Genomic DNA, 27,790 nt, shown 5'->3' on the forward strand with positions numbered 1-27,790 from the left:
CCGGGGGCTCGAATTGACGACGTGAGATGGGGACTAACGGTTGATGTGACGGCCGCATCAATTCGCCGCCCGGCGCGTCGCGGTCGGGGGAATCTTTTCCCCATTTCGTTTCGCCCCGGAGCGAGAGGCACGAGCGCCACAGAGAGTGGGAGATGCGAGAGGAGGTGAGGAGCTCGTCGGGGGCGGTGGCAGAAACGCCGATGGCCGTCGCCCGGTCCTCGTCGCCGCCGCAGACCCCGGTGGCCAGGTACGGTGGCGGTCGCGCCTCGGGACCTCTGTACATTTGGTTCTAGATTCTTATTAGGTGTAGGCGCTGCTGCTTTGTTAGGGAATCAGTGTCTTAGTGCTTGGATTGGTCGTGAGGGTGCTGGTTCTGCGTAAGAAAGGTGGATTTTACATGGCCCAAAAGACCTATTGTAGGATTCGAGGTAGGATTCCGCAGGCCGTGGCTCAAATTTGATTATGGAATTTTGATTGGATTCTAGGGCACTCCTGTGTAGGGGAAAGCATGCGATATTTGATGGCCTACATCAGCTATAGGTACATGGTTGGTGAAAATCAAGTGTAGCTGGCTGAGCTTTACTTCTCCTTTTGGCTGCAAAACGCCAGGAATTGAGCTGCTAGATTGGTTTCTGCTGCTGTATAGTGTTACAGATTAATAAACGGTGACATTGATGACATAATTCTGAGCTTACTCGTGTTTGCCACCAAATATTACGATTAGGGGGACATACTGCATTTGTGCTGACTTCACACTCATGAGTTGCTGTATCTACAGCCTGCAACTGCCAGCTGCCACTGTTAATAGCTGCCGAACGGGTTTTGTCTTCATGATATTATTGTCTAATGCTGGTTTGGTCACAGTATTGTGATTGAGATTTGAGAAGGATTGCAGTTTGCAAAAATCAGTGGAGAACTGTGGCACATTTGATGGTGTGGTAGCATAGGATTGAGCCACTGGAGCTCATATTGGCCTTTAACTTAAGATCTAGGTAGATCATTCTCAATTTATTTTGTGATGTTAGATCTGTAACATTGTGCTATAGACTGTAGTTTCTATGATTGAAGGCTAAAACCTGAAAATAGTTATTTTATTTGGTTGACAAGCTAATGTGTCATGGCTGGTACCATGCCAACGGCATGAACAAGTCTACAGCTGGCATATAGTATTTGGTGTTTGTAAGTCGTATGTGTGCATGGGCCCACAGGCGGGGCTGGATATCTAGCCAGCTCGGCTCGTTAGTGGCTTGGCTCGTTACGGCTCGGCTCGTTATACTAACGAGCTAGAAGGTTGGCTCGGCTCGGCTCGTTAGTGAGCTCGAGCAGCTCGTTTGGCTCGCGAGCCAAATCATAAAAATATAGTACAAAAAGACTATAAATTTATAAAAGCAATTAAGCAACAAATACATCACATGCATACTTAAAATGAACTAAATAAAATACTTATAGCTTTAACAATTCAATAAACAAACTAGAGTTTTGTTCAACCAGCCCACTACGACCACTGTAACATCCCAGATTTTCACGAAAACCAAAAATACGAGTTTTTTTAAAATTTTTCCTGTAATCGTGTGAATCATATAGTATTTAGGTCAAACTCGATCCTAACCCGCTAACAAATCGTGGCATACATATAGATTTGTTTGTAGACGGGTCGTCTTAAGTTGGATCTTGTTAGGGTTTTGAGTTTCTTTTGGAGTGCACAAATCCGTAGCAAAGCCTTCCCGAATTTTCGTTGAGCCTATCTCAAAGGCGAAGCGGATCCCTTCTCAACCTTTTCGTTGGAGTACGTCTCAAACTCCTTTTGATCCTTTTGAACTCTCCCTGAAATTCCCTTCTCTCTCTCTTTGATCTTATCTAAATCTCCTCCGCAAAATCTATCTTAAATTCATGGTAACTCATCTCAATCTCTTGTTGAGTTCTCTCTCGAATGCCCCTCATTTTTTTTTCCCTTTTAAAATTTCTCTCAAAGCCCTTGAGTCAAATTCGTAAATGGAAGATCCATCTCCTTTCATGGGCCAATTCTTTCCTCCTCTTCCTCCCTCCCTCGGCCCAGCCTGGGCACCCTTCCCCCCTGTCCGGCCCAACTCGCGCGCGCCAAGGCCCAGTCTGCCCCTTACCCCCCAGCCAGGTCGGCCCACCTCGTTCCCCCCTGTCTCCCCTCCGAGGCCCAGCTCTTTCCTTGGCCCATCCAGTGCCGCGCTGGCCCATTCGCTTCTCCCTGCTCTGGCCCAAGTCGTGGCCGGCCCAGCAGCCAGCGCCCCAGCCCCAACCCTAGCAGGGAGCTGGACACCTGAGCCCCAGAGCCGCCGCCGCCGTCGCCCAAGGCAGAGCCGCGCCAGCGCTCGCGCCTGCCACGGCTTCCGTGCGACCCCGCATCCACCGCCGCGTGTCCCGCTGCGGACACGGATGCCGAGGATGGCCGCAGCGTCCCTGGAGCCCTAGCGCCCGCGCTATAAAAGCGGCAGCAGCCGCTCGCCCTTCTTCTACCCGCCGCCGCCGCCATAGCCGACTCGAAGCTCCGCACCCTCACCAAGCGCCTCGACCCCGACCTCGCCCCGCGCACCTGCACCACCGAGCTCGGTCACGCCGTGACGCCGTCGATCGCCACCACGATGTCGCCCGCAACTGCGTCGCCCGAGCGTCTCGTCCTCGGCACCACCTCGGCACTCGCACCGCGCCCTCGCCGAGCAGCAGCAGAGCCGCGGCCATGGCCTCGCCCTGCCGACGCCGCCAAGCACCACTGCGCCCGCCTCGGCCGTGCCCCTACCTCTGTGTCAAGCTTCATCACCACGCGGGGGTCAGCCGCGGTGCCGTCCTCGCTGCGCAGCGGCCTCGCCCGGCGACGTCGAGCCCGCTGCCCTCGCCGCGTCGAGCTTCGACCACGGCCGGCCGCGTGGACGCCACAGCCCGGCCGAGCCTCTGCCTCGCCACCGTGGGAGTCGCCGCGGCCACGACGCCTTCAGCCCCGGCGCCCCTCCGCGTCTACGACGGTGTCGACCGCGAGCCCCCGTGCTGTCATGGAGCTTACCTCGTCGAGCCGACACGCCGTCGACAGAGCCACCGATGCCGCGCGCCGGGCACCAGAGCAAGCCCCTTCGCCGAGCACCCGATGCGCCCCGTTGCCGCGGCCACGCCAGGACATCGCCATGGTCACCGCGTCAGCGCCGGCCGTGGTGATCGCGACCCCGACCACGACGCCGTGCTCATCTTGCCACGGTGACCGCGAACTTCCCTTTTGCTGGCTGCCGATCACCACTGAACGTGCAGCAGCGGCAGCACCACCCCGCGCGAAGCTCTTCTCTGCCGCCGGTGAGCCACCAGTGCCCAAGTGCCCTCCTTGCTAGCTTTCTGTTTTGCCTTGCTGAAACCGGCCTTTGTGCCGTGTTCTTCACTGTACAGGGATGCTGCACCCATGTCGTGCCACTTGCCGGAGCCGTTGGACTTAACATCGCTGCTGTTGGAGCACCGAACCTCGAGGCGTTGCCGAACCCCAAGACTTCTCTTTCAGATGCACCCCGGCCACTTGCAGCAAGCCGCGACCAAGCTGTAGAAGCCCTCTGCCATCCTCGCCCGCAAGGTCGAACCTTGAACCTAGCCGACATCGTCTCCGACGTTGGCAAAACCCTTGCCGTTCATTTCGATATCATACATGCCATGTATCTTGCTCATGTATGCATTATGATCTATCTGCATGACCATTTGTTCATCTATCCATGTCATGCACTTGTTACATGATTATTCATCTCATATCTCGTTTAATGCGCGATCTATCTTCGTCTATATCTCTGCCTGTGCCGTGCCTTCGTGCCGGTCTATTTATCTATCTCTATCTCTTTTGGTCGCTATGGAAATGTGCTACTCCGAGTCGTCGTCTTGTTAGTGTTGCAATTTGTGCTTTTGTTCTTGTCGTTGTGGACCGTGCCGTCGAGCCGGTTGAGAGAGTGACGTGTTTGGATGTTGCGATCGCGAGTTCGTCTCGCCATGGCCGTAATGCCGAGCATGTCCCTTCTCTCGTATTTCTGTTGTTCCTTCTTTTGTTATTTGCATGCCTGAGGACCGAGCCTTCGAGCCGGTTAGGGAAAATGGTGGAGCGATCGATCATTTCGATCGTGGGTTCGTCCCGCCGTGATCGCGATGCCGAGCGTAACTCATTCCCTGTGATTAGTTGTCTTCGCTGCGCTACGGTCGTTAGCTCCTATTCCCGTCCCTCGAACGTGGTCATCGTGGACTCGATGTCGTTAACGACGCGGTTCTTACCCGCACACTCGAGACCTAAATGACCTAGTCTAGTGGGATACGAATTAGGGGACAACCTTCGTAGAACTATCGGAGAAACTCGTTAGGTGAAGCTCATGGCCGCGAGTCCACCTTGCCATGGCCATTGGGCTTTACCCCATTTCTCCCGTGTTTATCCTAACCACCTCGTATGCTTGTACCACTTCGACTATAGCATTCCCTCGGACCTAGCGGTGACAACCACATCGCTATGGGCCTTAGGAATAGCCTTGTGCTGATTTAGATGCACAGTCATGGTGCCCTACAAGTGGGTTGGGATCGTGGGGTCGTATTCCTTTTATCCAACCGTCGTTGTTCCATGATGAGTTGGTCGAAAGAGTATGGACTCCATTCTTCTTCTCTCTTGTTCTCAATCCCGTCGATCCAGTAAGATGGGGATTAAGCCCCTTTTGCTTGTTTGATGTTTTGTTTCCAATCCCGCGATTCCCGCCGTTGCTATGGCGAGCGGATCAAAGGAAGGTGAATCCCGTGTCTTTTTCCGCCTTTTTGGTTCTTCGTGCTTAAACTCTTGTATGCTTGTACCTATATCGATCGTAGCATTTCTTTGGTTCTTGTGGTGACAACCGCACCGCAAAGAACCTTAGTGATGTCATAGTGCATTTAGTGCACCTAGGTTGTGGTACCCTACAAGTGGTTTGAGTACTCGTGTTCCTTATGTGTCACTCTTTCTAATCCCCCGTCTCTTACCATGGCGAGTGGATGGGAAGAAGTAGACCACTCCCCTTTTCTTCTTTCCTTGTTCCACCCTCTCTTGGCTCTCGCCAACTACAATGGCGTATGGATTGAGAGAGACCGGAACTTCGCGTGCTCATAGTCTTTTCGATTCTTGTCGATCTCCGTGATGCTTGGATCGAAGAGCCACTACCTATGGTGTTTGCTTATGATAAGTTAGGGTCTAAGCCAATTATTAAAGTCGTACAGGTTGACTTAGTCGACCCAGGAAGTACCGGCTAGGCTAAGACTCCAGCTTGTACTTAGTGAACAACCATTCCCATTTCTTTTAGCCCAAAGATCGGACATCCGCCGAGAGGGCTAAGCCGTTTTCCTTTCGTTGCTCTTTTAGTGTAGTTGTTCCTCAGTGTTATGTCGTCTCTTTTCGTAGTCTTTCGAGGTCTAGTGGTTTGATTGTTTCGCCTTGTTTGTCGCTTTCGAGGTAGTCGCTTCGAGGTTAGCGTTGATCGGACCAGGACCAGTTGAAGGAAGAACATGTAGAAAGGAGGATCTTGGATGAGTACAACTACAAGTGAACTGAGGATCTTGGAAATGTCACTCGACAGGTGCCACGTCCCACCCAACCTCGTAGAATCCTATTAGACATGCAATATTATAGATGCTAGTGCTTTACTTTTATGCAAATGAACTATGATAGGTTGCATGGTAGAAATGCTTGTGAGCCATTGCCTTGTTGCAACCTATAACCCTCGCACACCCGCTGTTAGGTTAGATGCTTGCATACTACTTGCCACTGCTTCTACTACGCATTATATCTGTGATGTGATGCATTGTGGAGGATTGGATGTGAGTGGATAAGGCACGTGTGCCGATAACTGGTTAAGAAATGGATAATGGATATGGGGAGATCTTGGCGTGTGTCTTGGGTGTGTGGTGAGGGTCGAGTCGACCGAGCAGGATTTACGACGAGTCTTGGGACAAGTCTTGCCGGGGAATGCTACCTGGGCGTTCTCCATGAGAGATACCTGTGGCGGGTACATGTGACAGGGAGAGGTCCCGGAGTGGAGTGTCTTCGTGGGACGAAGCACCGGGATGGGAGGTGCTGTATAGCACGGGGTAGCCGGGTGTCCCGTCGAGAGGGGCATCGGCTGGCCCCTCGTGAAGATGTCCTGTTCGGTTACCCTAAGGACTGAGATGTTCTGAGAACCGGTTCGTAGGAAGCCTTACACGCCACTCGCCTTATTATGGTGCGGGACGGATGTACGACCAGCTAGTGCGGTGCCACTACTACTAGGTTGATAGCGGATAGTGTAGGGAGGTACGGGCATGAGGACCCACACCCTCCTAAGACAGCGTAGTGACCTTTGGGGGCCCGGTACTACGCCTCACAGTCTCAGCATGCCGGTGGTACTCCGGTATGGCCCCAGTCCTGAGTGGTAGGGTGGCATCGTATTTAGTTGGAAGGCAGCCCGGTATCAGCCTAGACGAGCCGGTTCGTCGATGATGGTGATCTTGTGGTTAGTGTAAACCTCTGCAGAGTTTGGTTGATCGATCGATACATATGCCGTCTTCTCGGCTATGGACCTTTCCTATGTTCCGCTTCGCTTGACTAGTGAGAGGAGTCCCTTCTATCTTCCCCTGGGTTTGTGTTGGATCCGGCGTTGGCCGTTGAGGCAAGGCACGAGCGGGAGTCGTACTTGCCGCCTAGAGAGTGAGAGTGTGGTGAGATGTGTGTGATGGGATGGATGGATGGATGTGTGGATGAGATGGATTAAAACTTGATGAATTATTATTATTAAAATATTGATGAACTTGCATAGAAAAAACTACAGCCATATATAGGCCTCTTGATCTACCCTTTTGCATTCCACTTACCACAAAGCTTACGCAAAAGCATAGGGTGGGAGCCAGTGGCCAGTACAAATCGTACTGAAAATTGTTTAGCAGGTTTTGAACGTGATCTATGACGATAACTACGGAGAATAGAAGGATTAGGTGGTCTCGTTCCTGCGCTCAAGTTTGGTTCAGAGATGAAGGCTGCGCCCGCTGATAAACTACGCCGACTCTGATGATTGTCCGTGAAGGAGGAGCCTTCACCGCTGTCGCGCTACATCGACTCTGATAAAGACTCGCGTGTGTTTCCGCTAGAAAAACAATGTAATAAGCTTGTTAATCAAGAGTTGTAAAGCAAATGTGTTGTAATCTTGTTTCTCACGATGTATGACTACGATAACAGCTGATATATGATAATGCGATGGTTCAATTTTTGAATTATCACATTATAATTCGAATCTGTGGATTTTTCCCTTTGTGGAAAAATCTGGGTCGTTTCAGTTGGTATCAGAGCCATACTTGACCCTAGGACGAGACCATTAGGACCAAACACTAGTTTAGAAGCCAAACATTCTATCTTTTGTAGAGTTATAGATGCTAACACTTGTTTTCCCCCCTCCGCCTTGAATTCTGTTGCTAACTGACCTCCCTGTTTCATAAAGTTGACCGTTGGAATCTTTTCCCATACCCGCCCACGCTAGATCGGTAGTCGTGTGAGACTTTGAAGGTCTGTGAGTCGCCTCAAGTCAACACTATGCATTAGGAGTTGTAATGCTGATTGAGTGCTTGGATCTTATGTTCTTGCGTTTCGTCTGCTTCTTGTTGTTTGAGTGTATGTCATAGAACTGTTTTATGCGAGAAAAACTCTGGATCCCGTCCAATCTAGCTGGCTAAACCTAAGACTGTCCCGAAACTAGATAAGTGACCCTGGCTAACAGAGCCGAAAAAGGGTTTAAAGCTGATGCATCATGTCTTGCCCATCTATTTCAAAACTGTTTTTGGCTTCCAACTAAACTTGTCTTCAAAATTGCCCTTTTGTTGAAAAAGTTTCTCTCCTTTTTGGTTGAAAAAGTTTATCTCTTTTACAAAACATCTTGGTTTCAAAAGGAAAAGTGTTTCAAAACTCTCTCAATATTCTTCCCTTTTCACAAATAAAGCAATTTTAACCCCCCTTTCTCAACTCAAACTCTATTTATGAAACGGTTTAAAAACAAGTTATCTTCAAAAGGTGTTACCAATCCTCTTTCTGAAAATCAAAAGTTCTACCTTCAACCAACAAAGTGGTTTTCAAACCAAAGATCTTTGGCTCAGTTTTGTTTTAAATGTCTTTGATTTTATCTCAAGAGCCAAATTCCTTTTAAAATTCAACCTTGCCTTAAAAGAAAAAGGAATTCCCAGTGATTTATTAAACAAAAACCATTGTGAAAAGTTTTTGTTTAGCAACCTTTCAAAAAAAAGAACGAAATGGACTTTCAAGTTTCAAAAATGTTTTGGTTGTGAAGGCTCTAACTTTCAAAATGCGAAATGATTTCTTGTTATTTTCAAAACTAATTTGTTTGACTCTAATAAAAAGGGAGCAATACCTTGTTTTAAAGAAAATAGTAATAATAAAATGAAAGAATTTTAAAATCTTTTGATTTGAAATCTTTTATAATAAAACCTTCAAAATATTTGGTTCTCAAAACTTGTATTGAATTCAACCCTCTGCAAAAGCTCTCTTCATTTTGAAGTCTCAAAAAAAAAATTGACTTTGTAAAATCGCTTTCACTCCATTTATGAAACCTGTTTTTTCCGAAAAACATTCCTTTCAAAAGCTTTTTGCAAAGAGTGATGCATGAAAAACTGCTGGTGAAAGCCAACAACCCTAGCTATGTTTAAGCCTGCCATGCACTCCTAGAGAGCCAGATGTTCATCAACCTGGTGCGATTCTTGGATACCCATCGCCTTATTGTGAGAATTTGGATACCCAACACCAGCGAGTGAGCCTTGGATACATCCTGAACATGACTCGCCCCCACATGGAAAAGGTTTGTGGAGCCATCTTTCTGATAGCAAAACAACTCAGAAGTAAGAAAAGCTTTGGGAACGACACCCGCGTTTCTTCACCGACCGAGCAACGCCTAAATCTCGGGGACGAGATTCCTGTAAGGAGGGTGGACTGTAACATCCCAGATTTTCACGAAAACCAAAAATACGAGTTTTTTTAAAATTTTTCCTGTAATCGTGTGAATCATATAGTATTTAGGTCAAACTCGATCCTAACCCGCTAACAAATCGTGGCATACATATAGATTTGTTTGTAGACGGGTCGTCTTAAGTTGGATCTTGTTAGGGTTTTGAGTTTCTTTTGGAGTGCACAAATCCGTAGCAAAGCCTTCCCGAATTTTCGTTGAGCCTATCTCAAAGGCGAAGCGGATCCCTTCTCAACCTTTTCGTTGGAGTACGTCTCAAACTCCTTTTGATCCTTTTGAACTCTCCCTGAAATTCCCTTCTCTCTCTCTTTGATCTTATCTAAATCTCCTCCGCAAAATCTATCTTAAATTCATGGTAACTCATCTCAATCTCTTGTTGAGTTCTCTCTCGAATGCCCCTCATTTTTTTTTCCCTTTTAAAATTTCTCTCAAAGCCCTTGAGTCAAATTCGTAAATGGAAGATCCATCTCCTTTCATGGGCCAATTCTTTCCTCCTCTTCCTCCCTCCCTCGGCCCAGCCTGGGCACCCTTCCCCCCTGTCCGGCCCAACTCGCGCGCGCCAAGGCCCAGTCTGCCCCTTACCCCCCAGCCAGGTCGGCCCACCTCGTTCCCCCTGTCTCCCCTCCGAGGCCCAGCTCTTTCCTTGGCCCATCCAGTGCCGCGCTGGCCCATTCGCTTCTCCCTGCTCTGGCCCAAGTCGTGGCCGGCCCAGCAGCCAGCGCCCCAGCCCCAACCCTAGCAGGGAGCTGGACACCTGAGCCCCAGAGCCGCCGCCGCCGTCGCCCAAGGCAGAGCCGCGCCAGCGCTCGCGCCTGCCACGGCTTCCGTGCGACCCCGCATCCACCGCCGCGTGTCCCGCTGCGGACACGGACGCCGAGGATGGCCGCAGCGTCCCTGGAGCCCTAGCGCCCGCGCTATAAAAGCGGCAGCAGCCGCTCGCCCTTCTTCTACCCGCCGCCGCCGCCATAGCCGACTCGAAGCTCCGCACCCTCACCAAGCGCCTCGACCCCGACCTCGCCCCGCGCACCTGCACCACCGAGCTCGGTCACGCCGTGACGCCGTCGATCGCCACCACGATGTCGCCCGCAACTGCGTCGCCCGAGCGTCTCGTCCTCGGCACCACCTCGGCACTCGCACCGCGCCCTCGCCGAGCAGCAGCAGAGCCGCGGCCATGGCCTCGCCCTGCCGACGCCGCCAAGCACCACTGCGCCCGCCTCGGCCGTGCCCCTACCTCTGTGTCAAGCTTCATCACCACGCGGGGGTCAGCCGCGGTGCCGTCCTCGCTGCGCAGCGGCCTCGCCCGGCGACGTCGAGCCCGCTGCCCTCGCCGCGTCGAGCTTCGACCACGGCCGGCCGCGTGGACGCCACAGCCCGGCCGAGCCTCTGCCTCGCCACCGTGGGAGTCGCCGCGGCCACGACGCCTTCAGCCCCGGCGCCCCTCCGCGTCTACGACGGTGTCGACCGCGAGCCCCCGTGCTGTCATGGAGCTTACCTCGTCGAGCCGACACGCCGTCGACAGAGCCACCGATGCCGCGCGCCGGGCACCAGAGCAAGCCCCTTCGCCGAGCACCCGATGCGCCCCGTTGCCGCGGCCACGCCAGGACATCGCCATGGTCACCGCGTCAGCGCCGGCCGTGGTGATCGCGACCCCGACCACGACGCCGTGCTCATCTTGCCACGGTGACCGCGAACTTCCCTTTTGCTGGCTGCCGATCACCACTGAACGTGCAGCAGCGGCAGCACCACCCCGCGCGAAGCTCTTCTCTGCCGCCGGTGAGCCACCAGTGCCCAAGTGCCCTCCTTGCTAGCTTTCTGTTTTGCCTTGCTGAAACCGGCCTTTGTGCCGTGTTCTTCACTGTACAGGGATGCTGCACCCATGTCGTGCCACTTGCCGGAGCCGTTGGACTTAACATCGCTGCTGTTGGAGCACCGAACCTCGAGGCGTTGCCGAACCCCAAGACTTCTCTTTCAGATGCACCCCGGCCACTTGCAGCAAGCCGCGACCAAGCTGTAGAAGCCCTCTGCCATCCTCGCCCGCAAGGTCGAACCTTGAACCTAGCCGACATCGTCTCCGACGTTGGCAAAACCCTTGCCGTTCATTTCGATATCATACATGCCATGTATCTTGCTCATGTATGCATTATGATCTATCTGCATGACCATTTGTTCATCTATCCATGTCATGCACTTGTTACATGATTATTCATCTCATATCTCGTTTAATGCGCGATCTATCTTCGTCTATATCTCTGCCTGTGCCGTGCCTTCGTGCCGGTCTATTTATCTATCTCTATCTCTTTTGGTCGCTATGGAAATGTGCTACTCCGAGTCGTCGTCTTGTTAGTGTTGCAATTTGTGCTTTTGTTCTTGTCGTTGTGGACCGTGCCGTCGAGCCGGTTGAGAGAGTGACGTGTTTGGATGTTGCGATCGCGAGTTCGTCTCGCCATGGCCGTAATGCCGAGCATGTCCCTTCTCTCGTATTTCTGTTGTTCCTTCTTTTGTTATTTGCATGCCTGAGGACCGAGCCTTCGAGCCGGTTAGGGAAAATGGTGGAGCGTTCGATCATTTCGATCGTGGGTTCGTCCCGCCGTGATCGCGATGCCGAGCGTAACTCATTCCCTGTGATTAGTTGTCTTCGCTGCGCTACGGTCGTTAGCTCCTATTCCCGTCCCTCGAACGTGGTCATCGTGGACTCGATGTCGTTAACGACGCGGTTCTTACCCGCACACTCGAGACCTAAATGACCTAGTCTAGTGGGATACGAATTAGGGGACAACCTTCGTAGAACTATCGGAGAAACTCGTTAGGTGAAGCTCATGGCCGCGAGTCCACCTTGCCATGGCCATTGGGCTTTACCCCATTTCTCCCGTGTTTATCCTAACCACCTCGTATGCTTGTACCACTTCGACTATAGCATTCCCTCGGACCTAGCGGTGACAACCACATCGCTATGGGCCTTAGGAATAGCCTTGTGCTGATTTAGATGCACAGTCATGGTGCCCTACAAGTGGGTTGGGATCGTGGGGTCGTATTCCTTTTATCCAACCGTCGTTGTTCCATGATGAGTTGGTCGAAAGAGTATGGACTCCATTCTTCTTCTCTCTTGTTCTCAATCCCGTCGATCCAGTAAGATGGGGATTAAGCCCCTTTTGCTTGTTTGATGTTTTGTTTCCAATCCCGCGATTCCCGCCGTTGCTATGGCGAGCGGATCAAAGGAAGGTGAATCCCGTGTCTTTTTCCGCCTTTTTGGTTCTTCGTGCTTAAACTCTTGTATGCTTGTACCTATATCGATCGTAGCATTTCTTTGGTTCTTGTGGTGACAACCGCACCGCAAAGAACCTTAGTGATGTCATAGTGCATTTAGTGCACCTAGGTTGTGGTACCCTACAAGTGGTTTGAGTACTCGTGTTCCTTATGTGTCACTCTTTCTAATCCCCCGTCTCTTACCATGGCGAGTGGATGGGAAGAAGTAGACCACTCCCCTTTTCTTCTTTCCTTGTTCCACCCTCTCTTGGCTCTCGCCAACTACAATGGCGTATGGATTGAGAGAGACCGGAACTTCGCGTGCTCATAGTCTTTTCGATTCTTGTCGATCTCCGTGATGCTTGGATCGAAGAGCCACTACCTATGGTGTTTGCTTATGATAAGTTAGGGTCTAAGCCAATTATTAAAGTCGTACAGGTTGACTTAGTCGACCCAGGAAGTACCGGCTAGGCTAAGACTCCAGCTTGTACTTAGTGAACAACCATTCCCATTTCTTTTAGCCCAAAGATCGGACATCCGCCGAGAGGGCTAAGCCGTTTTCCTTTCGTTGCTCTTTTAGTGTAGTTGTTCCTCAGTGTTATGTCGTCTCTTTTCGTAGTCTTTCGAGGTCTAGTGGTTTGATTGTTTCGCCTTGTTTGTCGCTTTCGAGGTAGTCGCTTCGAGGTTAGCGTTGATCGGACCAGGACCAGTTGAAGGAAGAACATGTAGAAAGGAGGATCTTGGATGAGTACAACTACAAGTGAACTGAGGATCTTGGAAATGTCACTCGACAGGTGCCACGTCCCACCCAACCTCGTAGAATCCTATTAGACATGCAATATTATAGATGCTAGTGCTTTACTTTTATGCAAATGAACTATGATAGGTTGCATGGTAGAAATGCTTGTGAGCCATTGCCTTGTTGCAACCTATAACCCTCGCACACCCGCTGTTAGGTTAGATGCTTGCATACTACTTGCCACTGCTTCTACTACGCATTATATCTGTGATGTGATGCATTGTGGAGGATTGGATGTGAGTGGATAAGGCACGTGTGCCGATAACTGGTTAAGAAATGGATAATGGATATGGGGAGATCTTGGCGTGTGTCTTGGGTGTGTGGTGAGGGTCGAGTCGACCGAGCAGGATTTACGACGAGTCTTGGGACAAGTCTTGCCGGGGAATGCTACCTGGGCGTTCTCCATGAGAGATACCTGTGGCGGGTACATGTGACAGGGAGAGGTCCCGGAGTGGAGTGTCTTCGTGGGACGAAGCACCGGGATGGGAGGTGCTGTATAGCACGGGGTAGCCGGGTGTCCCGTCGAGAGGGGCATCGGCTGGCCCCTCGTGAAGATGTCCTGTTCGGTTACCCTAAGGACTGAGATGTTCTGAGAACCGGTTCGTAGGAAGCCTTACACGCCACTCGCCTTATTATGGTGCGGGACGGATGTACGACCAGCTAGTGCGGTGCCACTACTACTAGGTTGATAGCGGATAGTGTAGGGAGGTACGGGCATGAGGACCCACACCCTCCTAAGACAGCGTAGTGACCTTTGGGGGCCCGGTACTACGCCTCACAGTCTCAGCATGCCGGTGGTACTCCGGTATGGCCCCAGTCCTGAGTGGTAGGGTGGCATCGTATTTAGTTGGAAGGCAGCCCGGTATCAGCCTAGACGAGCCGGTTCGTCGATGATGGTGATCTTGTGGTTAGTGTAAACCTCTGCAGAGTTTGGTTGATCGATCGATACATATGCCGTCTTCTCGGCTATGGACCTTTCCTATGTTCCGCTTCGCTTGACTAGTGAGAGGAGTCCCTTCTATCTTCCCCTGGGTTTGTGTTGGATCCGGCGTTGGCCGTTGAGGCAAGGCACGAGCGGGAGTCGTACTTGCCGCCTAGAGAGTGAGAGTGTGGTGAGATGTGTGTGATGGGATGGATGGATGGATGTGTGGATGAGATGGATTAAAACTTGATGAATTATTATTATTAAAATATTGATGAACTTGCATAGAAAAAACTACAGCCATATATAGGCCTCTTGATCTACCCTTTTGCATTCCACTTACCACAAAGCTTACGCAAAAGCATAGGGTGGGAGCCAGTGGCCAGTACAAATCGTACTGAAAATTGTTTAGCAGGTTTTGAACGTGATCTATGACGATAACTACGGAGAATAGAAGGATTAGGTGGTCTCGTTCCTGCGCTCAAGTTTGGTTCAGAGATGAAGGCTGCGCCCGCTGATAAACTACGCCGACTCTGATGATTGTCCGTGAAGGAGGAGCCTTCACCGCTGTCGCGCTACATCGACTCTGATAAAGACTCGCGTGTGTTTCCGCTAGAAAAACAATGTAATAAGCTTGTTAATCAAGAGTTGTAAAGCAAATGTGTTGTAATCTTGTTTCTCACGATGTATGACTACGATAACAGCTGATATATGATAATGCGATGGTTCAATTTTTGAATTATCACATTATAATTCGAATCTGTGGATTTTTCCCTTTGTGGAAAAATCTGGGTCGTTTCAACCACGACTATGACTACATGATAGTCATACTCATACAGTTTATGCATCATCCGTTGATGGATAAAGCTAAGGAATTCACGAATGAGCTAGGTCGAACTACTAAGAAATATTTGGGCATATAGCCAAGCCAATTTTAGTTGCTAACATGATAATTAACTGGCTCGTTATGGCTCGCGAGCAGCTCACGAGCTGGCTCGAGCTAAAACGAGCTAGCTCATTATAAAACGAGCTGGCTCATTATAAAACGAGTCGAGCTCGAGCTCGAGCCGAGCTATTAACGAGCGAGTCGAGCGAGCTAGCGAGTTACGAGTTTTTTGTCCAGCCTTACCCACAGGGTAGAGTCAGCCTCAGGCTTATTAGCCACTGTCGTGTAAAGGGAGAACCTAGACAATGAACTAGAAAGGAATCAAATCAGAGAGGAACCTTTCCTCGTTCGTTCCCCAAGTTATCTGTTGTGATCTTGCTTACATCCTGGCACCTTGTTGTGGCTACGGGTAGTTACATAACGTCAATGTGAACCTTTCTGCCCAGAATCCATAAAGCCAAAAATAATCCTTTCTACAGATTTTTGTCATTCTTTTTCTAAAGCTTGCACTGAAGCCCCTTTTGCTTTTCAGTTCTGCCGGTGCCTCATCACCTGCTATGCAAACTAATGTTGCAAGCATAGATTGGTTGGGTGGCAAACAAGCTTCCAGAGTTGACTCGTCATCATAAGTTGCTGCACATGCATATCATCCTTCCCACAGTTTTGATGCAGGTGGAACTGCTATGGATTCTGCACCATCATGTAGGCCATGGGAACATGGAGACTTGCTTCGCCGACTGGCAACATTTAAGCCTTCAACTTGGGCTTCTAAACCGAAGGTATCTTCCCTAGTTGGGACTACTAGGGTCTACGGTACCTGTGTCATTTCACATGCTTTATAGTTTCTCTTGTGTTGTGTTGCATGTACCATATATCGCTTGTTTGGGCTTTAGTATACAACTAATTAGGCTCGTTCATCTCTCCTCCACCCAAGTTGTCCCTGAAGCTAACTCCATAATGATACGATAATGTTGGTCGCACACTTCTTTTGTCACCATTTGTTGGTGGCAGTAATACAAAACATGCCATAGGTCTAAAAATGTGACCATGGAATCATAATCCAAATCATTATGCACATATAGGCCTCTCCACTTTTATATCTCCTATAACATAAAGTTCTTGCTTTGATAATATTGAAATTCGCAAGAAGTTAGTACTCTTCCACCATTTTGCTTATTGCAAGTGGTATTTAAACGTTGTTTACTTTGCTTGAAATTGGATGTTGCTTTCAGCAACTGAGTATCAAATTGCATAGTTTATAGTCTTCCTACCACATCTTGGAGGTCAGTACTCAGTAGAACACCAATATGGGCTGATTGTTGTCTTCGTTGCACTATCCAATTTGGTAACCTTATCTTTCTTTAAATGAAGCCTGGTACTGTGCTAATCTGGCTAGGCATTTGCTGGATGCTTGCTTGACCTTTATAGGGATCCTTCAACTTCTGAATTTCTTAATATTAGTTATGTGATTTGATGTTCATTTTTCCAGGCTGCTAGTTCATTGTCCTGTGCTCAGAGAGGTTGGGTGAACGTTGACCTGGACAAAATTGAATGTGAGTCATGTGGTGCACATCTAATCTTCAATGCATTGACATCCTGGTCCCCTGTTGAAGGTATGTTTTGTCTTGATACACTTTTGTTTTGTGATAAATTTACTACTATGCTAAGTGACTGGTTGTTATGTGTATCTGTCTTACAAGTTACATTTATTTGCTCTGCTACTAACATAAGTTATGTTTGACAGCTAGAATACTTGTAACTTGAGTCAGATCATTTATTTATTTACTATTGTATGTGAAAAGGTAGTCAAGAATTATATATACAGATTTAATGCCGCAAACATTTGTTCAAAACATCTTGAACAGAGTTGGATATTCTGAGGTGAGAGGAGAGTTTATACATGCGACATATCACAATGTTTTCAGTCACTTCACGTGAATATAGAGGGTATTTTGTAGGATACAAGATGATTCCAAGTTGGAAAATTGAACAAGTCTGTAAACTACTCTGACCCTGGCCCTCCACTTACACAATCATCCTTGCATCTGAAACTCCAAATGTTTAGGATTCTGGTAGCAGCAACAAATGCACCATTGTCATCGAACCATGCTTAAAGATTTTGGGTCTCACATAAAAATGTATGGATGTCCAATGTTTTGAGTTATTGGTCAAGTAACATCTGACATGACTCAGAAAAACAAACTATCTGTAATGTGCAATATCATGACTATTATTACTTATGTCTTACTGTTGTGCTAGGCTAGAAATAGATTGGCACATCTCTGTTTGCAAACTGAATTTTGTTCAGCTGTGAAACCTTTCTTTGTGTCTTCTATTAGTTGCAAATGCTGGAGAATCCTTTGCCGAGCAGCTTGATGCAACACACCATAATAGTTGTCCCTGGAGAGGCAATAACTGTGCTGACAGCTTGGTCCAACTTCATCTTACACAATCAGCTCTTATTGGAGGGTTTAAAGATCGCTGCGATGGGCTTTTACAGTTTACCTCACTTCCTGTGATTGCACCATCTGCAATTGAGAACATGAAGCTTTCCAGGAGCGCACAAATTGATCGTCTGTTGTCCCAGTCAATTACCTTTTTATCTGGTATTCTGGGCTGCAGAGCAGAGAGTACAGCAGGAATTGATATCCACCAAGATTTCTCTTGTAGCTACTCTCAAGTATGCTGATCTCTTTTCATGTACACGTTTCTTTATTGGCGCTAACACGATATTATTTTGCATTGCCTCTAGTTTCTGGGTCTTTCTTTAATTTAGGTGCTTTTATCAATGAGTTTGTAGGCACAGAAGCTCATAAGCCTGTGTGGATGGGAGCCTAGGTGGCTTCCAAATGTTCAAGACTGTGAAGAAAATTCAACGCATTCAGCTAAAAATGCACCGTCAGTTGGACCTGATGAACGGTTCTATCCCCATTTTGTTGAACATAACAAAAATTCATTTTCTGCATCAGCCAAGAAAGATAAGGGGAAAGGCAAATTGCCTGTTGGAGATTCTGGATGCAGCATGAGGTCACCGTTATTAGATTGTAACCTGTGTGGAGCTACAGTCAGGATGCGGGACTTTAGACCTGTATTACGTCCTTCTCGTTTTAGTCCGAATAACATTGATGTGCCTGAAACAGGCAGAAAGCTAACACTGACACGTGGAGTTAGTGCCACCAGTGGTATCAATGAGTGGGTTACTGATGGGGTCGACAGAGGTCAAGATGAAGGGCGTGATGAAGCAGCAACAGATGAGGGAAAACCACTGTCACTTGTTGGAGTAGACCTAAACCTATCAATGGCTGGAGGATTACCGTCACCTCAATCTGCCATGCCTGCTATGTCAGAGCGGTTCAATAATGGAGGAATGGGAAGGGACCTGATGATTGGAGAGCCTACAGGCAGTGAAGTAGGTGATTGTGAAACCTCATATGAGTCTCGTGGTCCGAGTTCAAGGAAGCGTAACCTTGAGGGAGGTGGGAGCACAGCTGACAATCCACAAGATAGGCTGCAGCATGCTGATAGCATAGAAGGAAATTTCATTGATCGTGATGGTGAGGAAGTTGATGATGATGCTGAACAAGATTCAGATGTCCCAAATAAGAAGTCCCGTGGGTTTGATCTGTTTGATGCCTATCGTCCTTCTTCTGGAGCTGGTCCCAGTAGAAACTTGTCCTTTGACCCTGATCCGGATGCTGGTATGTTCAGTCATTCAAGAGCAATTGACCTGGCAGCTGTTGAGCGTCTGACTGCTAGGGATTCTCTAAGAGCATCTTCTGTTATTGCAATGCATACTATTCATACTTCTGAGGAAGATTCTATGGAGAGTGTTGAGTATTATCTAGGTAATGGTAATGATATCGATATGCCTTCTTCTAGTGCACAAAGGAACATTGAAATGAATGATGCCTTGGATCTTAACTATAGCAACCAAGCACAGCAAAGTGCTAATGCACATGCTGGTGCTGGAAGCGATGCAAGAGAAATAGGAGGAAGCAGTACAAATGAAGGGGAGGAAGTCATTAATGCTGAAACAGCTCCTGCTTTCGGAAGGGATCAACTTAGTTTAGGAATTAGTGGTGGCAGTGTTGGCATGGGAGCTAGTCATGAGGCTGAAATTCATGGAAATGCTGCTTCTCTGCACAGAGCTGAGAGTGTTGTAGGTGATGTCGAACCTATTGCTGAGCTTACTGAGACAATGGGTCAGACTGGTGAATCAGCTCCAGGACCTGGATTAATGGATGAATTTGTACCTGAAGTAGATCGAGAAGAACCTCATGGAGACAGCCAAGATACGGTGTCTCGGTCAGTCGGCCAAGCCGACAGTGGATCAAAAATATATGGCTATACCAAAGCTGATTCTATTGAAAGTGGAGAAAAGATAGGTCATGCCACCGGTAATGGAAGCAGCATGCGTCCTTCCCTTTCTTGCAATGCAGGGACGTGTGGTGCTTTTGATCTGTCTAAAGATGATGGGACACAAACTAGCAAAATACTTACTACTGATGATGCATTAATGGGGTTAGATTATGATCCTGGGAATGGATTAGGTACTTTCATTGAAGCCTTTCCTAGATATAATGCATTGGTTTTCCTATACTGTATCGTTTGCATTATTTTCCATGGTTCCATGTTGGCATTTACCTATTAATCAGTTATTCTTCATTTGGTAGGGGATCCTCTCTGAGCATTCTTTTAGTGAAGTTGGAAGTTGCTGTGTGATATACCCTAATATCATAAAATGAGTAGCTTGGGTTTCTTCCATCTCTGAGCATTCTTACATAAAATGAAGTGGACATGATCCAATACCATGAACACCCCTAACCATATATTTAGTTGTTTTATTCTTAGACCTTCATTTTTATGTTAGTTTTTCCCCCTTGTTGGTGGTGGTTCATGCTGGGTATCTTTCATATCTAGCATACCTTACTTTGGGACAAAATGCTTTGTTGTTATTGATGATGATGATGAACTTCATTTAATTCCTGATTATGCAGTTATATGTCTTCTGTTTGTATAATACTTTGTTATTTTCTTCTCAGGAGCTACTAATGGAGAAAATGACTATGAATCGGGTCTGCTGGAATTTGATCCTGTTAATCATCACAATAGTTACTGCCCATGGGTGAACAGAAATGTTGTAGTGGCTTGCTGTAACAACATTGGCTCCAGCTCAAGTAGTTCAGCGCCCTCTGGTTGGCAGTTAACAATAGATGCAGTTGACACGTACCAATCACTTGGTCAAGCTCAAAATCAAATAATGCAATCTGATTCTGCAGCTTCATTATATATGGTAAATCTTGCTCATCTAGTAATGCAATCATGTCTAGAAAACCTGTAGGAATAACTTACCGCATTGAGAACTTAGATCAACATTCTATATTATGGTGTGACAAAAGACTCGATCAAGAATCCACTATTTGAATTGTGATATTTGGATGACCATAAGTAATGCACCCTCTGAACTCCATTACTAATTTACTATCATAATGGAACTCTACTTGATGTATCGCAGGATGATCAAATAACTCGTAACCACAAGGTAGGGAGACGGCCTTCTGTGAGCAGAAGCTTTGGGAAGTGCTGATCGGAACTCCTGTACCTTAAGTGTTCCTTAGACAGAAGTAACATTCCAGAAGTTCCAGATTGGTGTAACAGGAGAAACGAAATAATACTCAGATAGTCTCAATAGATCATTGTCACCCCTTGGGTGTGACCTTATAGTTGTTTATGTTGTTGTGTATTGATATATCGTATCATATATATGTATTTATATTCCGAAAGGGTTGATTCAACTGTCTTCATTTGACAGGAACATGTTCAAGTGAACTAGATACTATATGGGGAACTTATATAAACTTCATATTCATACTCCCTCCGTCCACGAAAGAGTCAATTTCTAGAGTTGTCCTAAGTCAAACTTTTTAAACTTTGACCAAATTTCTAGAAAAAAATGTTAAGATTTATAGTATCATATTAGTATTATTAGATTCATCGTAGAATATATTTTCATATAATATGTATTTTATATTATAGATGTTACTCTTTTCTATAAAGTTAGTCAAACTTTAAAAAGTTTGACTGGCACGGATCCTAGGAATCGATTCTTTCGGGGACGGAGGGAGTATTATCTTTATCACTGTTCTTATTGCATCCATGTACCTCATCTGATGTTATGGTCATGTTCAGATTTGTTTCTCTCTGTTTCTTTGTGTCTGGGCTGCCTGTTTCTTTTCGCGGTTTGCTATCGGAGAGGCGATCACTCTTGTCAAATCTCAGCAGCCAATGAGCACCACCCAGAGTGCCAGGTCATCAGCAACGACCAGATAAAGAAGCGGATGAGATGCCACTCCACTTCACTCCTGCTGCTTGTATCCTCCTCGTCGTCTTTCCCCTTCCTTCCCTCCTCCGTCGTCCAAGCTTTCTCCAGAAAGGGGGAAGAAGGGACGAGGAGCCCAGCATGCCGCTCTGCAGCTTCTACGCCTCCACGTCCGTCCCCGTCGTCAAGCCCCAGCAGTCCGTCGCCTCCTCCAAGCCCCCCTCCACGGCGGCGGCCTCTGTGACTACAACTGTGCCGATGCGCAGTGCGACGACGGCGACGGTAACGACGGCCGTGCCCACAGCGAGCCAAACGCTGTCGCTGCACCTGCCGGAGCTGCCGTCGCAGGTGAAGGACAAGATCCTGAGCCTAGAGCTGATGGGCGTGGACTACAGGCGCGCGCTGGAGCTGAACCCGGCGCTCCGCGACGCGGCGCCGGAGTCCATCCACGCGGTGGTGTCGTTCCTCCAGTCCCGCGGGCTCCAGTTCAAGGACCTGGGCCGCGTCTTCGGCATGTGCCCGTCCGTGCTCACCGCCAGCGTCCGCGCCGACCTCCGCCCCGTCTTCGCCTTCCTCTCCGAGGACCTGTGCATCCCGGAGTCGGCGCACCGGCGCGTGGTGATCAAGTGCCCGCGCGTGCTGGCCTGCAGCGTCCGCGACCAGCTCCGCCCGGCGCTCATCTACCTCCGCCGCCTGGGGTTCCGTGACAGCCGCGCGCTGGCGCTGCAGGACCCGATCCTCCTCGTCTCCAGCGTGGAGCGCACCCTGGCGCCGAAGCTGGAGTACCTGGCCGGGCTGGGCATGTCGCGGGACGACGCCGTCGCCATGGTGCTGCGGTGCCCGGCGCTCTTCACCTTCAGCATCGAGCGGAACTTCAGGCCCAAGTTCGAGTACCTGGTGGACGCCATGGGCGGCGGCGTCGAGGACGTCAAGGCCTTCCCGCAGTACTTCGCCTTCAGCCTCGAGAAGCGGATCGCGCCCCGCCACCGCGCCGCGGAGGACGCCGGCGTCGCGCTGCCGCTGCCGGACATGCTCAAGGCCACCGACGAGGAGTTCAGGGAGATGCTCGACAAGGAGCGGGAGCTGCTGCAGGAGCAGACAGCGACGACGGACTGATCGAGGGCCGCGCCATGCTTTGTATGCTTGTTTGCGCCTGATCCGAAGAATGCAAGTATTCAACCGCCGTCTACATGGCGAGTGTCCTGGCCATGACGGTAGCAATGTAGCCATTTGATTTGAGTAATTATTAGCCTGTACATATGCATTAACAATATTATTTGGTTAGTAGCCACGACTCGTAAGCTCAGGAGAGATGCCTGTTCTTCCTCCAATTGAATAAGCACCGTGCAGGAAGTCGTGCCTCTATGTACAAAAAAAATACATGTATGAATTTTGTATGAATGTACCAACAGCCTTAAATTTATCAACCGAATATGTCAGTCATTCAGCAATGTTTTTCTTTTACACAAATCAGCTAACAATACTTTCTGCCATGATTTATTAGCAACAAAGTTATTCATTAGATATTTGCTCTGAGCTGCACGCTTCAGCAATACGAGTTGTGTGTTGGGAATTAATGGTGTCAACAGTTATGGTTGAAAACTAAAGGTGTCGCCAAGCAAACAAATGCTATGAGAGCATCTCTAATAAATATAAGTTTTCAAGTCATAAGAAAAGTATAGAGTTTAATTGTTGGCTTTCTCAAACCATTTGTAATATCTCAATCTTATGAAAAATAAAAATTCGATTCCACGTGAAGTTTTCTTGTTTGCAGCTCGGTCGTCCCAACATAGGTCTTGGTCCATACCAATCACCATGCTTGTCCAGATTCCATATCCAAAGCCTACAAATAATGAGAAAAATAATCAATGCCATATGCCTTGTAGAAGAAAAATAATCAATGTGAGAGCTGGATAATGAGTTGTTGAAGAGTTCTTTTTTAGCCGTGCTAAAATTCAAGAATGGGAGTGGGTTTTGACAACTTATTAGAGATGCTCAAATAGCATTCGCTCGAGTTTTTCTTATGGGAAACTACTAAAGTCTTTATGAACTAAGCAATCCCGAGAGATTATTGTTTGAACTAGAAAAAAACACCGGATTTTTTTTAGGGGTGATTTAGATAAGAGCTCCAAATGGCGATGGTTGGTTTAGCTCTAGGCCCTAAACACGGCCCAGAACGATGCTGTCGGCCCAGAACGATGTAAACTGTCAGTTGCTGCTTTCTTGTTCGTTCCTTATAGAAAAGGCCCATAATCAACCGAGGCCCACCGGAAACCCTAATTACCCTGCTGCGTGCCTGCGTCCAACATAAATATACAGCCGCTGTGCGCCGCCGCTCGCAGTCTAACAACACCTCGCCGGTCCGGAACGGCGACCCGCCGAATTCTTCCTCGTTCTTCTATAGCGCTTCTCGTGTTTTCTCCTCCAAGTTTTCGCTGTTCTTTCACCTGTGGCTCGGTGTTTTCCTTGTTTCGTCTTTGTTTTGTGGTTCATTCAGCGAAACATCACTAGTTTTGTTTTCCCATCGTTTGATTTTGATGATGATTAGTCGGTGTCGACGGCTGTGTCGAGGATGATGATTTTGTTATTGTCGCCCCAGTCTTAGGATCCGGACTTCCGGACCTGTGCTGATTGACATTGTTATCAAATCTGACTCCACTGTCCATGCGTTCGCCACTTCGTCTCATCGTTTTCAGTTTATGTTTCTGCTCTTTTTCTCATCTTCGTTGTATGCCTGTATCCAGACTTCAGAGGATGATGATGTGAAATTGTCGCCCCAGTCTTAGGACCCGCTCTCATGACGGTTCTTTGCTGATTGACATAACAGTGAATCTGACTCTTTACGGATGCAGTGTCATTATCTGTACCAGTTTTGGGCCTTTGGGGTTTTTTTTGCAGGTCCTTCTGTATATTGACATAACAGAGAATCTGACTCTTTACAAAGATCCATTCACTGAACGTAAAAATTATGAACAACCTCTGGAAGAACAGTGATGGCTCGGCAGTGATGGCTCCGCAAGCCCTTCTACAGTAATGCTGAGCAGGTTGAATCATTATCCCACGAATCTCGGTTTATGCCCTTGTATCGAGCAAAACATTCTGCAAAGATATTTGACACAAACGTAAAAGTACAAACTGTTTTCCCATAGTAAACTCCTGTGTCACCCCTGGTTTTTTATTTTCGCAAAAAAAAAAATTCCAATTGGGCCGTAAGCTCTGAGACTGAATGGCCCAACTGCCGGCCCAGCGAAGCCCAACGCGGCACGAACAAACTCAAGGGAAGGACAAAAAAAACAAAGCGTAGAAACACCGAAAGGCATCAGCCGGCAGTACCCAACATTTCTCACAAAAATCCTCGCACAAATAAAAGTAAGGGGAAAAAAATTCTCGTCTCCTTCCCCCAGCTTGCCAGCAGCCGAAGTCGGCGAGCGAGAGCCAGCAGCCGAAGTCGGCAAGCGCGAGCGGCGATGGGATCGAGCGAGGCGGAGAAGCCGCTGCGTCGGATCGCGGCGTCGTTCGAGGAGCTCGCCGCCGTCGCCAAGCAGCAGCCCCCGGCGTCCATGGACGCGGGGGCCTTTTCGCGCGCCTGCTCCAACGTCTCCGTCCTCTTCGGCTGCCTCGGCATCGCCTTCAAGTTCGCGGAGATGGACTACGTCGCCAAGGCACGCCTACCCCGTCCTCCCACCCTCCCTCTCGTGTCTGCGGCTCTGTACGACTGCAGTAGCGGCTGTTTGGCGTGATTTCTTCCAGTTTTTAGATCCGTCTGCTGCTTACTTGTACTTTGGATGCGGTGATCGATTCTAAGTAAGAATTATTTAAGACCAGTATGTATGGACGAAATAGTCTCACTGATCAGACCATCTATTTCTGTCACCGTGTGTGCTGTTCTGTGCTTGTTTGTTCTGGTGGATGCTGGGGTGGTAGAATGTTATCTGCTGCACATGTATCAGTCATCATATATATGAGTAGGCAGATAATTCACTGAAAACTTAGTGTGCAAACTTAGGCCTCTTAATTATGGTGATGATGATTAGCTTCATTTTTCTCTAGTTCGAGGTGCACTGAACTGTGTGATTATTAACCAAAACTTGAGGTTAGGAAGAATTGACCTCGAAGACTTCAAATAAACTAGGGCTTTGGCATGTGAATCAGATCATCTAATCTGAGGCTGTGTTCTGTACCAGTTTGTTTCATTGGATACTTGAGGTGTTAGAATTAGAATTTGATATGCTGCACTTGCTTTGTTATTTGTCACTAGCGAGTTCAAATGAACTAGACACTCGACTTAGTGCGCAACTGGTCTTTTTGTTGCCTGGTTAGTTATCTGTTGTTAAAGTCTGTTTTTGTGTTAGTAACAAATATCTCAACTTTTGAGTTTGACTAAAATACTTGTATGTGGTGTATGATGTGATCAATTGAACTTAGAGTTGTCTAAGACCATTATATTAGGAGGAAATGGCTCACAGGGGTCAACTAGGTGCATCAGAATCAGTGAATCTACTTCTAAGACCGTGTTCGCTGTTATGTGCTTGTTTGTTTTGATGGATACTGGAGGTGTTAAAATCCTATCTGCTGCACATGCCAATCAGTATCATTTATCATATATGTTGTTTTATGAGTATGCACTTGGATAATTCACTGCAAACTTAGCGTGCAACTATTTTACCTCTTGATGATGGTGATGGGTAGATTCAGTTTCTGCTAGGTATGTACAACCCTTTTTCGCTAGTTAAACTGTGTGATCTTCTGCTTAGTTGTACTCAATTGTGGTGATTGAGGCATTGTCTAAGACTTGGAGGTTAGGAAGAATTGACCTTGGAAATTCCAAAATAATGTAGATTTTTTGCATCTAATTCGAAGGCTATGTTCTGTTCCAATTTGTTTCAATGGACACTCAAGGTGTTAGAATATGACCCTCCGAACTTGCTTTCTAGTTTTCTAAGGTCTCATCAGTTTTTACTGGAGACTTGGCATCTTGGACAGTGCAATACATATAGCATATTATTGTGCAACTAGTTTATTCTGAGCTGGGATGCTGTGTTGTTTGGTTTCTGACTTTGCTCTCATCTTTGCCTGGTTAGTTATCTAATGTTGAAGTCTGTCTTGTGTTAGTAACAAGTACTTTCACTTTTGAGTTTGACTAGACACTTGGATAATTTATTATTGATGATGGCGCTGAGTTGCTTTCCTTGTTGCCAAGTTATCATTCTGATGTTTCTAAGTTTGTGGTATACTTCTCTGATCACGTCATTGGATCTTCTACAGGTTGATGATTTGGTGGAGGCGTCCAAGTCAATTTTGACATTGCCTTCTATGGTTGAGCTAGACATTCAGACTGACACTGTCAGGAAACCAGGGAGCCATACAAGGAATCTGCTTAGAGTAAAGCGTGGGATTGATATGGTTAAAGTCCTCTTTGAGCAAATTCTTGTCACAGAGTAAGCACGAGCTGCACACTGAATACCTCTTTACTTCTCTCAACTCGTAGTTGCTTATAAGTTTGTCTTGTGAACTGGTAAGCTCTGTATGTCCTTACAATGCCTTCTCAGTTAATTTGATCAATTAACATTGTCTTGCAGGGGCAACTCCTTAAGGGATGCGGCATCAGTAGCTTATGCTCAGGTTTTTGCTCCTCACCATGGATGGGCAATAAGGAAAGCAGTTGCTGCTGGAATGTACGCCCTTCCCTCAAAGTCCCAGCTGTTGAAGAAATTGAATGAAGATGGTGAGTACCTTAAATCCATCCAAGCTTCAACACCTAGCAAAATATCAAGCAACTAGTTTTTATGCTGAAATGAATAATTAACGTAGTTGTTCACTTCTCTGTTTGTGAGGGAAAAACTAATATTCATTTATGCCTATGATTCTCTGATGTGCATGATTCATACAAATGATGATGTTGACCATATTTCCTTTATTTTTTTTCACTTGCAGAGGAATCAGCGAAGGTTCAAATGCAGAACTTTGTCAGGTCATCAGCTCCAGTAATCTGCTATGTTGATGACCTTTTCACCTCAAGGAATTTGGGCATAGATTGGTGAGGAAAACTATGCATACATTTCCTTGATGTACTAATCGAGTCAGATGGTGTGCCGTGAGCTGGGCTCGGAAAACCTTTTTCTGGATTCCATGTCTCCAAGTTGTAACCAAATCTATAAGTTTCGGTCTAAAACTACTTAGCGATCCTATTATGGAGTTGTTGGTGATGGTTCTTGAGTACGCATGTGACACATGCATAGATGATGAGAAAATATACGTGTCGGCTCATTGAAAAAATTTCTCCTTTTTTCCGAGATATGCTGCTTCATGAATGCTCACCTGAGGTGGCCGCAATGCAGAGCAATTTCATTTTCTTAGTGATGGCATTTCAGGAATTGGATAATCTTAGTCTCAATATCTCATGGCAACATGCCAATTTGAACTAGAATTTTCAAGCTGTCAACTAGAACTAAACTTGTATATAGAGAACTTATATGTGAATGAATCGTCAGTAAATGTCGAAGGCACAACTATTTAGAGGTATCATTGAGAATGTAAATTGTAGAGAACTTTGATTCGTCCATGATGTCACAACTCTACAAACTCACGAGTGATAACTGAATCATATGGAAAACTTTCATATCCT

General features: G+C 47.5%; 4 protein-coding genes across 11 annotated transcripts; all 4 read left to right on the forward strand.

The window, feature by feature from the left end:
* Positions 113 to 20,704, forward strand: LOC8084146. Of its 8 annotated transcripts, XM_021451990.1 has the most exons (9): positions 9,765 to 10,769; positions 10,860 to 11,037; positions 12,914 to 13,033; positions 15,508 to 15,625; positions 16,336 to 16,459; positions 17,186 to 17,526; positions 17,647 to 19,396; positions 19,889 to 20,139; positions 20,362 to 20,704. In XM_021451990.1, the coding sequence occupies exons 3-9, from the start codon at positions 12,984 to 12,986 to the stop codon at positions 20,431 to 20,433; spliced, it is 2,706 nt and encodes a 901-aa protein (XP_021307665.1). In that variant the 5' UTR covers positions 9,765 to 10,769; positions 10,860 to 11,037; positions 12,914 to 12,983; the 3' UTR covers positions 20,434 to 20,704. The 8 variants fall into 8 exon arrangements, with proteins under 8 accessions (XP_021307663.1, XP_021307665.1, XP_021307666.1 ...); XM_021451991.1 differs by lacking the exon at positions 9,765 to 10,769 and having other exon boundaries at positions 10,776 to 11,037; positions 15,379 to 15,625; XM_021451989.1 differs by lacking the exon at positions 9,765 to 10,769 and having other exon boundaries at positions 10,776 to 11,037.
* LOC110432039 lies at positions 2,192 to 3,783 on the forward strand. The gene is made up of 2 exons (XM_021451997.1): positions 2,192 to 3,312; positions 3,403 to 3,783. The coding sequence occupies exon 1, from the start codon at positions 2,711 to 2,713 to the stop codon at positions 3,221 to 3,223; it is 513 nt and encodes a 170-aa protein (XP_021307672.1). The 5' UTR covers positions 2,192 to 2,710; the 3' UTR covers positions 3,224 to 3,312; positions 3,403 to 3,783.
* On the forward strand, positions 20,962 to 22,612 carry LOC110432040 (transcription termination factor MTEF1, chloroplastic). The gene has a single exon (XM_021451998.1). It carries the CDS (start codon positions 21,190 to 21,192, stop codon positions 22,279 to 22,281), a length of 1,092 nt encoding a protein of 363 aa, XP_021307673.1. The 5' UTR covers positions 20,962 to 21,189; the 3' UTR covers positions 22,282 to 22,612.
* On the forward strand, positions 24,468 to 27,508 carry LOC8083921 (accelerated cell death 11). Its single transcript, XM_002463737.2, has 4 exons — positions 24,468 to 24,827; positions 26,431 to 26,603; positions 26,745 to 26,890; positions 27,100 to 27,508. The coding sequence occupies exons 1-4, from the start codon at positions 24,633 to 24,635 to the stop codon at positions 27,204 to 27,206; spliced, it is 621 nt and encodes a 206-aa protein (XP_002463782.1). The 5' UTR covers positions 24,468 to 24,632; the 3' UTR covers positions 27,207 to 27,508.

The sequence above is a fragment of the Sorghum bicolor genome, chromosome 1, assembly GCF_000003195.3.
Source record: "Sorghum bicolor cultivar BTx623 chromosome 1, Sorghum_bicolor_NCBIv3, whole genome shotgun sequence".
NCBI classification, from domain to species: Eukaryota; Viridiplantae; Streptophyta; class Magnoliopsida; order Poales; family Poaceae; genus Sorghum; species Sorghum bicolor.

What these genes read in the sequence shown, in the direction of transcription:
- LOC8084146 (XM_021451988.1), top strand. Translation starts at nt 153, where the DNA reads ATGCGAGAGGAGGTGAGGAGCTCGTCGGGGGCGGTGGCAGAAACGCCG. An exon ending in TGATCCTGGGAATGGATTAG is followed by an intron (nt 19,397 to 19,888) that starts GTACTTTCATTG and finishes TTTTCTTCTCAG; the next exon opens with GAGCTACTAATGGAGAAAAT. An exon ending in CTGCAGCTTCATTATATATG is followed by an intron (nt 20,140 to 20,361) that starts GTAAATCTTGCT and finishes GATGTATCGCAG; the next exon opens with GATGATCAAATAACTCGTAA.
- LOC110432039 (XM_021451997.1), top strand. Translation starts at nt 2,711, where the DNA reads ATGGCCTCGCCCTGCCGACGCCGCCAAGCACCACTGCGCCCGCCTCGG.
- LOC110432040 (XM_021451998.1), top strand. Translation starts at nt 21,190, where the DNA reads ATGCCACTCCACTTCACTCCTGCTGCTTGTATCCTCCTCGTCGTCTTT.
- LOC8083921 (XM_002463737.2), top strand. Translation starts at nt 24,633, where the DNA reads ATGGGATCGAGCGAGGCGGAGAAGCCGCTGCGTCGGATCGCGGCGTCG. An exon ending in GAGCAAATTCTTGTCACAGA is followed by an intron (nt 26,604 to 26,744) that starts GTAAGCACGAGC and finishes ATTGTCTTGCAG; the next exon opens with GGGCAACTCCTTAAGGGATG. An exon ending in GAAGAAATTGAATGAAGATG is followed by an intron (nt 26,891 to 27,099) that starts GTGAGTACCTTA and finishes TTTCACTTGCAG; the next exon opens with AGGAATCAGCGAAGGTTCAA.